General features: G+C 37.5%; 1 protein-coding gene and 2 long non-coding RNA genes across 4 annotated transcripts in view; 1 reads left to right on the top strand and 2 right to left on the bottom strand.

The window, feature by feature from the left end:
- Positions 1-7,579: 7,579 nt before the first annotated feature.
- Positions 7,580-8,000, bottom strand: LOC117334588. Of its 2 annotated transcripts, XR_004534199.1 has the most exons (4): positions 7,922-8,000; positions 7,788-7,824; positions 7,684-7,757; positions 7,580-7,616 (listed from the first exon to the last, which is right to left on the bottom strand). It is a non-coding gene; the product is annotated as an uncharacterized LOC117334588 (long non-coding RNA). The 2 variants fall into 2 exon arrangements; XR_004534198.1 differs by lacking the exon at positions 7,580-7,616 and adding an exon at positions 7,617-7,653 and having other exon boundaries at positions 7,684-7,824.
- Positions 8,001-8,678: 678 nt separating this feature from the next.
- LOC117334587 lies at positions 8,679-9,165 on the bottom strand. Its single transcript, XR_004534197.1, has 3 exons — positions 8,962-9,165; positions 8,865-8,931; positions 8,679-8,834 (listed from the first exon to the last, which is right to left on the bottom strand). It is a non-coding gene; the product is annotated as an uncharacterized LOC117334587 (long non-coding RNA).
- A 934-nt stretch (positions 9,166-10,099) lies between these two features.
- The window catches only part of LOC117334586, a 33,873-nt gene continuing 25,256 nt past the window's right edge, over positions 10,100-18,716 (top strand). Inside the window, exon 1 of the mRNA XM_033894281.1 lies at positions 10,100-10,366. Within this exon, the coding sequence (XP_033750172.1) occupies positions 10,353-10,366 (14 nt within the window). The 5' untranslated portion in view covers positions 10,100-10,352. The remainder of the gene's footprint in view (positions 10,367-18,716) is intronic.

Below are 18,716 nucleotides of genomic sequence, written 5' to 3'. Positions count from 1 at the left end.
AGAAAGACAGAAAACGATTTTGTTTACTTCCGAAAGCTTTCACAACTTTTCGATCTGAATTGTCTTAGTCTCTTTTTTCTGATTTTGTTTACTTCCGAAAGCTTTCACAACTTTTCGATCTGAATTGTCTTAGTCTCTTTTTTCTGATTTTGTTTACTTCCGAAAGCTTTCACAACTTTTCGATCTGAATTGTCTTAGTCTCTTTTTTCTGATTTTGTTTACTTCCGAAAGCTTTCACAACTTTTCGATCTGAATTGTCTTGATCTTTTTTTTTCTGTGGGTTAATTTCTCACATAGTAGTTAATCTTTGGTCAATTCAACTTCATTTTCTCTTCAGCGTTTGGCGTTGACAGCACGTGTATCAAGATCGACTGACTGAGCATGCGGAAATAGAAATTTCCGTTGAAGCATAAACGCGAAGGCGAAGGAGCGAAGTTCCATCGCTCCTTCGCCATCGTGTTTTCGCTCCTTCGCGTTTAGGCCGACGGAGCGAAGAAGCTATATTGGAAATTTGGCCCTAACGGAACACCATAATATGATGTAGGTTTTATCTAAGCCAACCATAAATCCAGTTCCGTGCATGGTTCCTTCTTGTCCTGTCCGTTTTCGTACAGTAAAATAGCTTTTGTCCCATTTAATTTCTAATCATTCTGCAAAGATAGAAACAACAATTTAGATTTTAAAACATTCAATGAATTTAAATATTGGAAAAACGGAAGAGTTGAGTAACAATGTTTATTTTGGTAAAGAACGTTCAGAAAAAAATAAAGCAAAACTTCTACAAGCTATCAGTTTGTTTGCAACAGGAGTGGGAAACAAGGCTCTGTTGCTAGTAATCGCAGTAGTGATGACATTAAATTTTACCACTTAGCAAATTGGAAAAATACTATGGCTATGAAAACTAAACTCGGTGACTGTCAATTTAAACATCAAGATGATGCAACATCTACTAGTAATTGTCTTTGGGTACGGGAGTTGGAATCCAACAAAGGTGCTAGTCCAGTTCTTTGTTTTAAACAGCCAGGTAAAATTGAGCCCTCTCTTCCAGCATTGGGTGCTGCAGCATTAATACTGACTGAAGAGAAATCAGATACCTGGTATGTATAAAAAAAAAAAAATTGGGAGTAGGATTCTTTGCATGGATTCAACAAAAGGCTAATATGTATAACTTTAAATTGATCACCTTATTAGTAGTCGATGATTACCATAAAGGATATCCGGTTGCTTAATATATTTCTGGACGAGATGATAAATACGTATTACAAAATGTTTCTTGATTTAAGTCCAAATGTCCAGATACAGAAATTGGTGTATTTCTTACGGCCAATGATTCAGCTAGTGTTTCAGCTGCAAGAGCAGTTTTTTATGCAGAAAATTACAGCATTACAGCACCTTTGTGTTTGGCATATTCACCAGTCATGGAGACGCAAATTACATACTTGCGTTCAAAATAAACAGCGCATGATGAAAATATTTTTTTTTCGGTTAATCTTAAATTAATAACTGAAGCCGAATAAAACCAATGTCTGCACAATTACAGCAAAGTATTCAATAATTGAACAAAAGGTTTTTTTTACATATCTCCAGAATAATTGTTTGTCTAGACCTGAAAAATGGGCTTTTTATTTACGTCAACCAGACCTCAGACAGAAATCAATACCAACAAGTTTTTGGAAAAGTTTCAACAATAATCTTAAAACAATATCTTTTGATAGGAAACAAAACAAAGGAGTAGATAAGTCAATTTCCATTATTCTTGACATTGAGACCCATTACTATTTAAATAGATTTAAATAATGATAGACCTCAACACGTTGATTCAACACATATATCAGACAACATGCTTCAGGACTAAACACAACTTTGGAACCTTTAGTTTTTAACGCTGTCGTGGACCTGTGATTCGTGCAGACAAAACATAGCGATATTTAGATTTTTTTATGTAGGCACAACTAAGGAATGTTTTGATCTTTAATGCTTTTGTTAACATGTGATTCGTGCAGACACAACTTAGGGTATTTAGATATTAAATGTAAAAACAATTTAGGAACTTTGAGTTTTTAATTCTGTTAACTTGTGGACCTGTCAATCGTGCAGACACAAACTAAAGACATTCAGATTTTTTTATGTAGGCACAACTAGGGAATGTTTTGATCTTTAATGCTTTTGTGGACCAGGGAACCGTGCAGACACAACTTATTGACATTTAGATTTTTAATGTAAAAACAATCTAGGAACTTTGGAGTTTTTAATGCTTTTGTTAACCTGTGAATCGTGCAGACACAACTTAGAGACATTCAGATTTGTTATGTAAACACAAATTAAAAACCTTTGGATTTGTAATGCTGTTGTGGACCTGGAAATCCTGCAGACACAACTTGGGGACATTTTGATTTATTATGTAAACACAACTGATGAATCTTTAGTTTTTAATGCTTTTGTTAAACTGTGAATCGTGCAAAAACAACTTGGGGACATTTTTTTTATGTAAACACAACTTTGGAACCTTTAGATTTTTAATGCTGTTGTGGACCTGGGAATCCTGCAGACACAACTTGGGGACATTTTGATTTATTATGTAAACACAACTGATGAATCTTTAGTTTTTAATGCTTTTGTTAAACTGTGAATCGTGCAAAAACAACTTAGGGACATTTTTTTTATGTAAACACAACTTTGGAACCTTTAGATTTTTAATGCTGTTGTGGACCTGGGAATCCTGCAGACACAACTTGGGGACATTTTGATTTATTATGTAAACACAACTGAAGAATCTTTAGTTTTTAATGCTTTTGTGGACCTGTGAATCATTCGGACACATCTTTGGTTACATCACATGAAGATGAATTCTCGAGTTTCTTGTTTGTGAACTCTGTAGCAACTCCCAGAAAGGAAACAAATTTGAGGAATTGATTGGCTTTTATTCTTCAACTTAAAGTTTTCTTTCTTTATACTGATTTCATATTGCAGCTCTGTTTCCGTAAATAGAGCTACTTTGAAGTAGGCCTAGGACATTTCAGCAGATACGTATATCTGATGACCACTTTATTCAAATATCAAGAGAAGGCTAGGCATATTCATGTAAATAATATTGTAGATTAATGCAAACTACCCAAAAAAGATTATTCCCTTTAAATATTGTTGTAAAGACAAAAGCAAAACAAACAAAGTTTGTCTTCATTGTTATTCCATTCACTACTTTATCTTTTGATATTATTCAAAAATATTTTTTAATTGCTAAGTGATGTCAATTTTAGCCCACCATCATCAGATGGCCGACAGACAGCCATCTTAGATTTTGACCATTGAAGTTTATTATCGCTATTTCTCAGAAAGTGCTGAAGGGATCTTTCTCAAATTTCATAGGTAGGTTTCCCTTGGTGCATAGTTATGCATATTGCATTTTGAGACCAATCGAAATAAACATGGCCGACAGGCGGCCATCTTGGATTTCGAAAATTTAAGTTTGTTATCGCTATTTCTCAGAAAGTACTTGAGGTATCTTTCTCAAATTTCATATGTAGGTTGCCCTTGGTCCCTTGTTATATGCATATTGCATTTTGGAACCATTCTGAAAACAACATGGCCGACAGGCAGCCATCTTAGATTTTGACAATCGATGTTTATTATCGCTATTTTACAGAAGGTACTGCAGGGATCTTTCTCAAATTTCATATGTAGGTTCCCCTTGGTCCCTCGTATTGCATTTTGGGACTAATCTGAAAACAACATGGCCAACAGACAGTCATTATCGCTAAATCTCAAATTTCATATAAAGGTTCCCCAAGTCTGAAAGTACTGGAGGGAGGTTTCTCAAATTACACAGATTAGTAAGAGGAAGAGAAAAATAGAGAGAAGGTCAATCTGACATGGAACCTATAAAGATCATTCAATGGTGGGCGCCAAGATCCCTCTGGGATCTCTTGTTTATAGAGCTATTTCAATTATGTTCGTAAAATTTGGTAAAATATATATCCAACACTCGTCTGTATCCTTTCAAATATTGGAAATGAATGAAGCTAAGTATATTTCTGTCCATCTTGTTATTTTCCTTACAAAATATTCCTTGTTTCCTGTATAATTTGTACAGCTTGTAGCTTTGTAATGTGAACACTTACCCACGAGAGTGGAAGTAAATCTGGATTTCGTCAAGTTTGCTTAATTGGCAGTGTCAGAAAAGCAAGTTACCAAAATGCTTTAGGTCAGCTATATAGGAAACAAGGAAACCTATTTATGTCAATATTCTATAAAATTATCTGACTGCAAATATAACAAAAAGCCAGAAGCAGTGTTCCTATTTTTACACAGATCACATTAATATTGTCAACACCGGTATTAATAGTCTCTGTTTATTAAAGTATGAATACTGCTTATGATCAGCTATGAGAAAATTAACTGTGGTTATTGGAAACCAAAAAATTGTCCCTGTGTATGGTTTGACGGCATTTTTTTCAAAATTGAGAAATAGTCGACACTTGTGATGAAACCATATTGAGTTAATATTAGTAAACCTTTCCTGGCTGACCGCTAGAGGGCATTCTCAAATGAATGTAATTTGACAGGTCATTTGAGTAAGAATGCTTCAATAAAACTGAAGCACACACTCGTGAAAATATCAACATTCGGTCACCCTCGTGAAAATGTCAAGATTCTGTCAAAGTTGTGAAAATATCAATATTCTGTCAAAGTCATAAAAAATATCAAGATTCTGTCATACTCTTGAAATATACGTTATATTCCACGGTGAACCATTCAATATCCTCTATATAGTTAATAAAAATATAATTCTAGTATTAAATTCTAGTACCAAATGGAGGCCTACCTCCTATCATAACCCATCACTGTATCCTTGATCCTACCTCCTAGCATACCTCATCACTATCCTTGATCCTACCTCCTATCATACCTCCTATCACTGTATCCTACCTCCTATCATACCTCCTATCACTGTATCCTTGATCACACCTCCTATCATAACCCATCATTGTATCCTTGATCCCACCTCCTATCATAATCCATCACTGTATCCTTGATCCTACCTCCTATCATAACCCATCACTGTATCCTTGATCCCACCTCCTATCATAATCCATCACTGTATCCTTGATCCCACCTCCTATCATAACCCATCACTGTATCCTTGATCACACCTATCATAACCCATCATTGTATCCTTGATCCCACCTCCTATCATAACCCATCACTGTATCCTTGATCCCACCTCCTATCATAACCCATCACTGTATCCTTGATCCTACCTCCTATCATAACCCATCACTGTATCCTTGATCCCACCTCCTATCATAACCCATCACTGCATCCTTGATCCCACCTCCTATGATAACCCATCACTGTATCCTTGATCCTATGATAACCCATCACTGTATCCTTGATCACACCTCATATCATAACACATCACTGTATCCTTGATCATACCTCCTATCATAACCCATCACTGTATCCTTGATCACACCTCATATCATAACACATCACTGTATCCTTGATCCCACCTCCTATCATAACCCATCACTGTATCCTTGATCCTACCTCCTATCAACCAATCACTGTATCCTTGATCCCACCTATTATAACCCATCACTGTATCCTTGATCCCACCTCCTATTATAACCCATCACTGTATCCTTGATCCTACCTCCTATCATTACCCATCACTGTATTCTTGATCCTACCTCATATCATAACCCATCATTGTATCCTTGATCCTACCTCCTATCATAACCCATCATTGTATCCTTGATCCCACCTCCTATCATAACCCATCACTATATCCTTGATCCTACCTCCTATCATAACCCATCACTGTATCCTTGATCCTACCTCCTATCATAACCCATCATTGTATCCTTGATCCCACCTCCTATCATAACCAATCACTATATCCTTGATCCCACCTCCTATCATAACCCATCACTGTATCCTTGATCCTACCTCCTATTGTAACCCATCATTGTATCCTACCTCCTATCATAACCCATCACTGTATCCTACCTCCTATCATAACCCATCACTGTATCCTACATCCTATCATAACCCATCACTGTATCCTTGATCCTACCTCCTATCATAACCAATCACTGTATCCTTGATCCTACCTCCTATCATAACTCATCACTGTATCCTTGATCCTACCTCCTATCATAACCAATCACTGTATCCTTGATCCTACCTCCTATCATAACCCATCACTGTATCCTACCTCCTATCATAACCAATCACTGTATCCTTGATCCTACCTCCTATCATTACCCATCACTGTATTCTTGATCCTACCTCATATCATAACCCATCATTGTATCCTTGATCCTACCTCCTATCATAACCAATCACTATATCCTTGATCCCACCTCCTATCATAACCCATCACTCTATCCTTGATCCTACCTCATATTGTAACCCATCATTGTATCCTACCTCCTATCATAACCCATCATTGTATCCTTGATCCTACCTCCTATCATAACCCATCACTGTATCCTTGATCCTACCTCCTATCATAACCCACCACTGTATCCTTGATCCTACCTCCTATCATAACCAATCACTGTATCCTACCTCCTATCATAACCCATCACTGTATCCTACCTCCTATCATAACCCATCACTGTATCCTTGATCCTACCTCCTATCATAACCAATCACTGTATCCTTGATCCCACCTCCTATCATAACCCATCACTGTATCCTTGATCCTACCTCCTATCATAACCCATCACTGTATCCTTGATCCTACCTCATATCATTACCCATCACTGTATCCTTGATCCTACCTCATATCATTACCCATCACTGTATCCTACCTCCTATCATAACCAATCACTGTATCCTTGATCCTACCTCCTATCATAACCCATCACTGTATCCTTGATCCTACCTCCTATCATAACCCATCATTGTATCCTTGATCCTACCTCCTATCATAACCCATCACTGTATCCTTGATCCCACCTCCTATCATAACCCATCACTGCATCCTTGATCCCACCTCCTATGATAACCCATCACTGTATCCTTGATCCTATGATAACCCATCACTGTATCCTTGATCACACCTCATATCATAACGCATCACTGTATCCTTGATCATACCTCCTATCATAACCCATCACTGTATCCTTGATCACACCTCATATCATAACACATCACTGTATCCTTGATCCCACCTCCTATCATAACCCATCACTGTATCCTTGATCCTACCTCCTATCAACCAATCACTGTATCCTTGATCCCACCTCCTATCATAACCCATCACTGTATCCTTGATCCCACCTCCTATTATAACCCATCACTGTATCCTTGATCCTACCTCCTATCATTACCCATCATTGTATTCTTGATCCTACCTCATATCATAACCCATCATTGTATCCTTGATCCTACCTCCTATCATAACCCATCATTGTATCCTTGATCCTACCTCCTATCATAACCAATCACTATATCCTTGATCCCACCTCCTATCATAACCCATCACTGTATCCTTGATCCTACCTCTTATTGTAACCCATCATTGTATCCTACCTCCTATCATAACCCATCATTGTATCCTTGATCCTACCTCCTATCATAACCCATCACTGTATCCTTGATCCTACCTCCTATCATAACCCACCACTGTATCCTTGATCCTACCTCCTATCATAACCAATCACTGTATCCTACCTCCTATCATAACCCATCACTGTATCCTTGATCCTACCTCCTATCATAACCCATCACTGTATCCTTGATCCTACCTCCTATCATAACCCATCACTGTATCCTACCTCCTATCATAACCCATCACTGTATCCTTGATCCTACCTCCTATCATAACCAATCACTGTATCCTACCTCCTATCATAACCCATCACTGTATCCTTGATCCCACCTCCTATCATAACCCATCACTGTATCCTACCTCCTATCATAACCCATCACTGTATCCTTGATCCCACCTCCTATCATAACCCATCATTGTATCCTTGATCCCACCTCCTATCATAACCCATCATTGTATCCTTGATCCCACCTCCTATCATAACCCATCACTGTATCCTTGATCCTACCTCATATCATAACCCATCACTGTATCCTTGATCCCACCTCATATCATAACCCATCACTGTATCCTACCTCCTATCATACCCCATCACTGTGTCCTACCTCCTATCATAACCCATCACTGTATCCTTGATCCTACCTCATATCATAACCCATCATTGTATCCTTGATCCCACCTCCTATCATACCTCATCACTGCATCCTACCTCCTATCATAACCCATCACTGTATCCTACCTCCTATCATAACCCATCACTGTATCCTTGATCCTACCTCATATCATAACCCATCACTGTATCCTTGATCCCACCTCCTATCATAACCCATCATTGTATCCTTGATCCTACCTCCTATCATAACCCATCACTGTATCCTACCTCCTATCATAACCCATCACTGTATCCTACCTCCTATCATAACCCATCACTGTATCCTACCTCCTATCATAACCCATCACTGTATCCCTGATCCTACCTCCTATCATAACCCATCACTGTATCCTTGATCGTACCTCATATCATAACCCATCACTGTATCCTTGATCCCACCTCCTATCATAACCCATCACTGTATCCTTGATCCTACCTCCTATCATAACCCATCGCTGTATCCTTGATCCTACCTCCTATCATAACCCATCACTGTATCCTTGATCCCACCTCCTATCATAACCCATCACTGTATCCTTGATCCCACCTCCTATCATAACCCATCACTGTATCCTTGATCCTACCTCCTATCATAACCCATCACTGTATCCTTGATCCTACCTCCTATCATTACCCATCACTGTATCCTACCTCCTATCATAACCCATCACTGTATCCTTGATCCTACCTCCTATCATAACCCATCACTGTATCCTACCTCCTATCATAACCCATCACTGTATCCTACCTCCTATCATAACCCATCACTGTATCCTTGATCCTACCTCCTATCATAACCCATCACTGTATCCTACCTCCTATCATAACCCATCACTGTATCCTTGATCCTACCTCCTATCATAACCCATCACTGTATCCTTGATCCTACCTCCTATCATAACCCATCACTGTATCCTTGATCCTACCTCCTATCATAACCCATCATTGTATCCTTGATCCTACTTCCTATCATAACCCATCATTGTATCCTTGATCCTACCTCCTATCATTACCCATCACTGTATCCTACCTCCTATCATTACCCATCACTGTATCCTTGATCCTACCTCCTATCATTACCCATCACTGTATCCTACCTCCTATCATAACCCACCACTGTATCATTGATCCCACCTCCTATCATAACCCATCATTGTATCCTTGATGCTACCTCCTATCATAACCCATCACTGTATCCTTGATCCTACCTCCTATCATTACCCATCACTGTATCCTTGATCCTACCTCCTATCATTACCCATCACTGTATCCTTGATCCCACCTCCTATCATAGCCCATCACTGTATCCTACCTCATATCATAGCCCATCACTGTATCCTTGATCCCACCTCCTATCATAACCTATCACTATATCCTTGATCCTACCTCCTATCATAACCTATCACTATATCCTTGATCCTACCTCCTATCATAACCTATCACTATATCCTTGATCCCACCTCCTATCTTAACCTATCGCCGTATTCAAATACATTTAGTCTTAATTTACTTGATGTAACAAAAAACAACTTTAGTTTCATTAAAATAATAAGATTATATGCATTAATTAGTATCAAGCCCAGTTGTTACACATGTTTATTATTGATTACACGTATCACAGGGTATGGTAGGTTGACAAGTCTACTATCAAGTCCAGTATTTCTTTAGAAATAGCAACAGCAAGAATTGTAAAGTGCGGGCGCACGGGCGAATTATATAGTAGCCAGCACGGAAATATTGTATAATATTACACTGCGAAGGGAGACAATCCATCCTTGCTTGTACTTCGTACAGGTATTGCGTCTTTGTGTAAAATCTCAGGTAACGCTGGCCGCATCACCTAATGGGGATCAACTCCTGTGGTGTTCGGTCTATTGATCGAGTCCAATGTATGCAAACGACGACAGCAGCTGTTCCAGTGTTCAGACGTACCCTGGTATTATCAGCTTACACCGATATCTACCGTCAGTCTTAGTTTTCTCTGCAGAAGATACGCAGTGTTCGTCACAATAGATATACACATGATCGATCGCAGGTGTACAGGTAGATGACGACTGTAGCCTTACCTGACAAATTTGATCATCGTGATTCGAGGTCGGAGGTCAACTCGCGCTCGATAATCAGGCAGTAACGAGCATCATGGCGAAGGACAGGTGAGTGTTCCTTGATTTTTATTGGTTTGTTGTATATTTGGAATATTCAAAACATTTATTTTTGTATGACATTCCATTGATGTTTTTCTATTGATAAAAAGTAACACGTGCGCGGTGTTGACACAATAATTAGACGTTAGAAAGTGACAACAGTATCATAAATATATACTAGAGGGAATACGCCCTCCACCATACATGTATAATTGTATTGTCATGTGTCAATACACGACAATAACAATAGAAAACGAGTTCCTCTCGGCCAGAATAACGTGTCTGACTATTGTTACTGACGTACACATGTCTAAAGGTAGTACCATTGTAAGTTTGTTATCAACACGAATCGTCCACTCGTATCACGTGTAGTTGTAGCTATATCGCATTGCGGGTATGTTGAAAAATAATACAACTATATATATTTCATGTTAATACGTACCTGTATATAAAACTTGTTGTGGTGAAAACTTTCTGTTTGGTGTATCGATACTAGTTACGAACATAATTTAATGTTTTTGTGTTATTTCTTATGAAAAATATATTTGTACTTATAGACAGAATGTTTAACCAATAGTGTTTATGGTCCTATAACACGCATTACTATACAGCTGACTGCAAACAAGTTATTTTTTCAGCTGTATCATGGACTTATCTATTTCGAAGCCCGTGGCTAAATCAATGCGTGTTATAAGGGCCATAAACACCATTTGCTAAAACATTTATTTCCGATTATTGACATTCCAGTGGAATGTGGCGTCGTCTATGTTAAGTATTCAAAGACGATTCCATTGCCACTTTACATCGTCTGGTGTCACAGGGACTTGAGAATAAGTTACAGAACGTATAGGGACATGGTGACTTGTTACCGTACATTATGCACAGGGACCCGAAATTGAGTAGCTATGCTGAGAGAGTATAGGTCGTCACCTTTCTAGATCAGGCTAGGAATCTTCATGTAGCCTATATAGTGGCAACCTTAGAGTCTGGAAACGAAATCCATACCTATATATGTATCATATAGTATCTAGTTTGGTGACACCCTAGTAGAGACTACTTCAGTAAAATATATATTTGTGTCCAATCCCTGTGATGGCAACTACATATATATACAATGTATAAGCTTAGGAAGCGAAAGGTCGTTAGTTCGAGTCCCCGTACGTGTACGGTAATGTGCTTTCCATTAACCCTTCCTATTACAGTTGGACATATAGACATTTTAATTGTTTAAATAGGCATCTATTGCCAAGGACGTCCTTGATCCTATTTATAAGTTGTACATTTATTCCGTATCCAGCCAGTTTAGTTACAAATTAAACGCTTGTGTGGCGCCTTGTCAAACGCCTTCATAAAATCTAAATAAATATCTAAATTATATCTAGTTGACTGTCTTCCAGCACTGTGAGTAGTGGAGTTGACCTACCATGAATTGAACCAAACTGTTCACGACTTTATACATATTTTTGTCCAATGATAAAGGCCTGTGTATGATATTATACTAGGCGTCGGTCTCTACAAATCTGAACACGACATATGCGTGTTATGTATATTGTTTTGTTGTTATACATGTATTTGTACTGATGTGCTGTAAGGCCTAAAGTTAAATAAAAAAAAAAAAAAATGAAAAATTGAATGGATCAGAAATCTGGGTACAGTACAGATTATCATTTTTGTATATTGAAATCCAACACCGATATTGGTAGTAAAATCGCTCTGATAAAGGCTGTTAAAATACGAATTACATAAAGTTTGTTACGAACGCACGCTAGATTCACAGGTATTTGCGGACATGATTATGGTGTTTTTAATTAAAATGTTAAGTTATAGACGAGTAAATTATTGTATTACGATTGCATGGTATGATTTATTTGAAAAAAACCAACATAAAGCATACGATTGTAATGCAATAATGTACTCGTCTATCACGTAACATTTTAATCAAAAACACCATAATCATGTCCACAAATACCTGTGGTTCGTAGTGCTTCAATAGTGACGTCATAGCTTTATTGCGTATGTACTCATTAGGGAATGTCCAATTCAGAAATGAGAAAAAAAATCTTTCTAAATCTGATGAAATTGAAACGCTGTACGATTCTGCATCTATGCGAAGGTATTTAGACGTATTCCCTGTCACAGGGGCTTGACATGTTCTTAAGACCCAGAATGAAACAAGAAATATCTTTAAAAAAGATAAACGGCATAGTTTTAATGCTGGTGGTTATAATGTAAAACTGCTGGTGAAATAAATTAACGATCTAATGCATTTCAGCACGGATAACAAAATTATACCAGTTTGAATCATTTTTTGAATCAGGAATGTAATTTTATTAATATGTCATTTGAAAAGATTCATCCACTTATTCAGCTTGCATTCAATCTTAATTTTGTTTCGTTTTTAATTGCATTTCTGCATTTTGCATTTACCGCTTCATTGACCAATCACATCCTTCATCTTGACCAGTAACGTCACCTGTCGCGTCATATCCGGGGCAAAAAGAAAATTATACGGCTATGCCGAAAAACAACAACAAACAAACAAAAAACCTATGGTCCTTCCCCTAGATCACTTATCGTAATTAATCCTAAAGGTCCGACATATATATCCCTTATTTTGACAATTATAAGAGACCTAGCGGTCGGATCCTGGGGTTAATTTTTCGGTTGTGGATTTAGGAACGTGTCAAGCCCCTGTGGTTCTCTGTTATAAATATTCCATTTACTTGTGAAGAAAGGACATGACATACAGTCGGTCATCATCCTTCACGCCAGGTCAAACCAGGTCGTCCTGTCCAGTCACCGTAATCCGGACATACGGAGCGTGTCCATGTTTAAAGTGGCCGTGAAAGATTGTGACAAATGGCTATCGATAAAAAAGAGTAAGACTACGCATAGGGACTTGGTAGGAATTTCAGACCCAAGGTCCAAATATGTAAATACATAATTCATATATATATTTTTTGACCGTGAGTTGGACATTCGTTCCAAGTCCCTGTGGGACTAGAAAAATGCCATGCAGTGGCTAGTTATTGACCCTGGTAATATATTACTAGACGTTTAGTTAGTCAATGGGGTTTGACAATCGGGAAAGAATGATACAGTTTCAGTATAGTGCATTTCAATTTTATGTTAATTAAGCTATGGCCATAAAAAAAAAGATGGATGATAAATGTCACCAACCTTTATGTGATCTTCACGGTCGTGGGGCCGATAGATAATCTAAACCCCAAACGAGCGAGACGGGCAGTAGGCGTCACAGTGTCCTCAGAATTGGTGAAATATTTAAATTTTAAAGAGAACTGATTTTTGTTAATAAATGTGTAATCTCATCCATTCTGTATTTAGCGGCTTCATTCCTGGAGGGATTTTGATGAAATTTCACGCAATTATAAAGGACCATAATATCTCGGACAAGTCCGAGTTTCAGGGTTGTTGGGTCAAGGTCACCGTTACTATTCTTTAGAAAATCCTTGTCAGCACCCTAACGATGTTATTCCGGATTTTTTTTTATCAAATTTCAAACAATTACAAAGGACCATGATATCTTGAACACGTTTTAAATCATGACAGTGTGATAGCTGACGGGGGACGATGGGGACAGGTATAATGCTTTAGCGATCCTCTTTATGTTTGTATATCTAGGCCAGAGATCTAAGATAGAGAGCTCCAGCTGGTTCTTTTGTATTTGATCTCCCAACGACGAAGAAATTCAAACTTCGTCAAAGTCTTGCACAATAAAAGAAACGTGAAATTCTAAAAAAAAAAAAAAAAAAACTCAATCGGAAACCTTCGTCATTTTCTACGTGAAAAAGCTCTGTGAATGCTCTTTGGGGCGACACATGACCGATTTAAAACGTGTTAGTTGACTGAATTATCCTTTTAACACTAAACAGACATATTGGTTTTATTATTTTTCATTTCCATAGAATATTAATGTTCTGCCCAAAGCGTATTTACGTCCCCATTACGACATTGATAGGCAGATGAATCTGGATGAAACAGATGGAAACCGTTACAATTAACTGTTGACATAGCAAGTGGATAGTCTCGGTTTCAGACTGGTTAGCTTGCACTTGTATGTAAATTCCCGTAATATTAAACCATAATGTATTGTTCTAAGCAAAAGTGAAATAAACTTTATCTAATCCTTACATAAATTCACTTTATGCAAGATATCAGCATGTATATAGTTGTTTTGTGTTAAAAATACGCTTTATATTTAAATGTGACGTTGAATAGTTCGATTGCAAATCAAATCAATTAATGAATAAAAGCTTGCGCACCTAAACCCATATAAAGTCCATCTTCAATGCGGTTCCCTAATGATTTGAAGCGACAATATCTCGATGTTATGATATTTCAAACCGTATCCATTACACTACAAGCAGGTACTTCACGACCGACATTTCGCCCCCAAGGGCTTCGGTAATGATTTCTATTGCCACCGACAGAGCACTCTTGTGGTTTCCAAGGTAACTGTTCGGAACTCTGTTGTAACCAATCGGAAACTGACGTAATTGTCCGGTATGGTAATTATAAATAGTTGATGAGGATGGAGCTCCCATTATCCATTCTCAGTCAATTACGTATTATATGTTATATGTTATCAAATAGTGAAAAGAAAAACGAAACAATCGATAATCCTTTAGATATTGTTTTAATGACCGAACTGGCCATGGCTTCCAGTAACCCTCATGGGCTCTGAGAACAGAAGCTCATGACCACAGGTGCCTGACTCGTTTTATAAAATAATAACATATAGAGTACATATAAATGAGAAAGGTTCTGAACTCCCCCAGGCTTGAAATCTGATGTATTTATTTCTAAGTACCGTAGTTTCGGTTGTATTTGGTGGATTTTTTCGAAGTAGGACTTAAATTGAAGAGAAATGGTCAATCTTTAAAATAAGCCATAACATGTTGTCGATTTCTCGATATTAGTTTACGAAATCGGGCGTGAAACTTCAAAATCCCCTCGATTTTGTTTAGTCGGACAAGTTAACGTATCGGGGCCACCACACTTTGACTCTATTGGACATAGCTTTAAATACGAAGTCCACGGGTTAATCAAGAGGTACACTTCATCAGATCACCGAATACAACTATTACATACACTTACTTTATGTATACGAGCACCCTATCGACGGCCCCGGGACTTTTTATGCATACTGATAGCAGATTTTCCCCTTGAGTAGCCATGTTGTGTTAGTCGCGGTAAATTTGAACAAGCATTCTGATTGGTTATAGAAATGTTTTTAACCAATCAGACGGGTAATATAATTCCATTGTAACTACAAAAACCGAAATCAACCAGTCATATTTCGCTCATCAGAAAACTTAAAATTCCATAGCTAAGTATTTAGGTGTTAATTTAAATTTGATGTGACATGCCTATGACTTTTGATGAGAAAAAGACACAATGCCTTCCATGCAAGAAAATGAACCATGGGTCAGATATGTGTGCCAAGTCCCCGTGACATACCCCTCACATTCCAAAATATTATCGCAATTTATTTAATTATATAAATGATGTATATGTGGAGAGTTTACTATTCATTTATTACATTAATATATGATAATCTGAGAAAACCTTGGCTAACTGTCAACAGTGTACGGCAGCTGCTTGTTACATTCAACAATTCATAAACCACAGAAAAAATGTGTTACTAGAGAGAAATATTTAGTGACTCCATAACGTTTCCTGTGTAGAAATGTTCAAGTCTATAGTGTCCCTCGTGTTACTAGATAGAAATGTTCAAGTCTGTAGTGTCCCTCGTGTTACTAGATAGAAATGTTCAAGTCTGTAGTGTCCCTCGTGTCACTAGATAGAAATGTTCAAGTCTGTAGTGTCCCTCGTGTCACTAGATAGAAATGTTCAAGTCTGTAGTGTCCCTCGTGTTACTAGATAGAAATGTCCAATGTCTGTACACTTCCCCATGTTACTAGATGTAAATGTTCAATGTCTGTACCCCGTCATGTTACCAGATAGAAATGTTCAATGTCTGTACCCCGTCATGTTACTAGATAGAAATGTTCAATGTCTGTACCCCGTCATGTTACTAGATAGAAATGTTCAATGTTTGTACCCCGTCATGTTACTAGATAGAAATGTTCAATGTTTGTACCCCGTCATGTTACTAGATAGAAATGGTCAATGTCTGTACTCCGTCATGTTACTAGATAAAAATGTTCAATGTCTGTACTCCGTCATGTTACTACATAGAAATGTTCAATGTCTGTACTCCGTCATGTTACTAGATAGAAATGTTCAATGTCTGTACTCCGTCATGTTACTAGATAGAAATGTTCAATGTCTGTACTCCGTCATGTTACTAGATAGAAATGTTCAATGTCTGTACTCCGTCATGTTACTAGATAGAAATGTTCAATGTCTGTACTCCGTCATGTTACTGGATAGAAATGTTCAATGTCTGTACTCCGTCATGTTACTGGATAGAAATGTTCAATGTCTGTACTCCGTCATGTTACTGGATAGAAATGTTCAATGTCTGTACTCCGTCATGTTACTGGATAGAAATGTTCAATGTCTGTACTCCGTCATGTTACTGGATAGAAATGTTCAATGTCTGTACTCCGTCATGTTACTAGATAGAAATGTTCAATGTCTGTACTCCGTCATGTTACTAGATAGAAATGTCCATTGTCTGTACTCAGTCATGTTACTAGATAGAAATGTTCACTGTCTGTACTCCTTCATGTTACTAGATAGAAATGTTCAATGTCTGTACTCCGTCATGTTACTGGATAGAAATGTTCAATGTCTGTACTCCGTCATGTTACTACATAGAAATGTTCAATGTCTGTACTCCGTCATGTTACTAGATGTAAATGTTCAATGTCTGTACTCCGTCATGTTACTAGATAGAAATGTTCAATGTCTGTACTCCGTCATGTTACTGGATAGAAATGTTCAATGTCTGTACTCCGTCATGTTACTGGATAGAAATGTTCAATGTCTGTACTCCGTCATGTTACTAGATAGAAATGTTCAATGTTTATACTCCGTCATGTTACTAGATAGAAATGTTCAATGTCTGTACTCCGTCATGTTACTAGATAGAAATGTTCAATGTTTATACTCCGTCATGTTACTAAAAAGAAATGTTCAATGTCTGTACTCCGTCATGTTACTAGATAGAAATGTTCAATGTTTATACTCCGTCATGTTACTAGATAGAAATGTTCAATGTCTGTACTCCGTCACGTTACTAGATAGAAATGTTCAATGTCTGTACTCCGTCATGTTACTACATAGAAATGTTCAATGTCTGTACTCTCCGTCATGTTACCAGATAGAAATGTTCAATGTCTGTACTCCGTCATGTTACTAGATAGAAATGTTCAATGTGTGTACTCCGTCATGTTACTACATAGAAATGTTCAATGTGTGTACTCCGTCATGTTACCAGATAGAAATGTTCAATGTCTGTACTCCGTCATGTTACTAGATAGAAATGTTCAATGTCTGTACTCCGTCATGCTACTACATAGAAATGTTCAATGTCTGTACTCCCTCATGTTACTAAATAGAAATGTTCAATGTCTGTACTCCGTCATGTTACTAGATAGAAATGTTCAATGTCTGTACTCCGTCATGTTACTAGATAGAAATGTCCATTGTCTGTACTCAGTCATGTTACTAGATAGAAATGTTCACTGTCTGTACTCCTTCATGTTACTAGATAGAAATGTTCAATGTCTGTACTCCGTCATGTTACTGGATAGAAATGTTCAATGTCTGTACTCCGTCATGTTACTACATAGAAATGTTCAATGTCTGTACTCCGTCATGTTACTAGATGTAAATGTTCAATGTCTGTACTCCGTCATGTTACTAGATAGAAATGTTCAATGTCTGTCCTCCGTCATGTTACTGGATAGAAATGTTCAATGTCTGTACTCCGTCATGTTACTGGATAGAAATGTTCAATGTCTGTACTCCGTCATGTTACTAGATAGAAATGTTCAATGTTTATACTCCGTCATGTTACTAGATAGAAATGTTCAATGTCTGTACTCCGTCATGTTACTAGATAGAAATGTTCAATGTTTATGCTCCGTCATGTTACTAAAAAGAAATGTTCAATGTCTGTACTCCGTCATGTTACTAGATAGAAATGTTCAATGTTTATACTCCGTCATGTTACTAGATAGAAATGTTCAATGTCTGTACTCCGTCATGTTACTAGATAGAAATGTTCAATGTTTGTACTCCGTCATGTTACTAGATAGAAATGTTCAATGTCTGTACTCCGTCATGTTACTACATAGAAATGTTCAATGTCTGTACTCCGTCATGTTACTACATAGAAATGTTCAATGTGTGTACTCCGTCATGT

Source organism: Pecten maximus, chromosome 9, assembly GCF_902652985.1.
Source record: "Pecten maximus chromosome 9, xPecMax1.1, whole genome shotgun sequence".
Lineage (NCBI taxonomy): Eukaryota > Metazoa > Mollusca > Bivalvia > Pectinida > Pectinidae > Pecten > Pecten maximus.
Note: the sequence above shows the minus strand (reverse complement) of the source record. Positions and strands in the feature narration are given on the sequence as shown.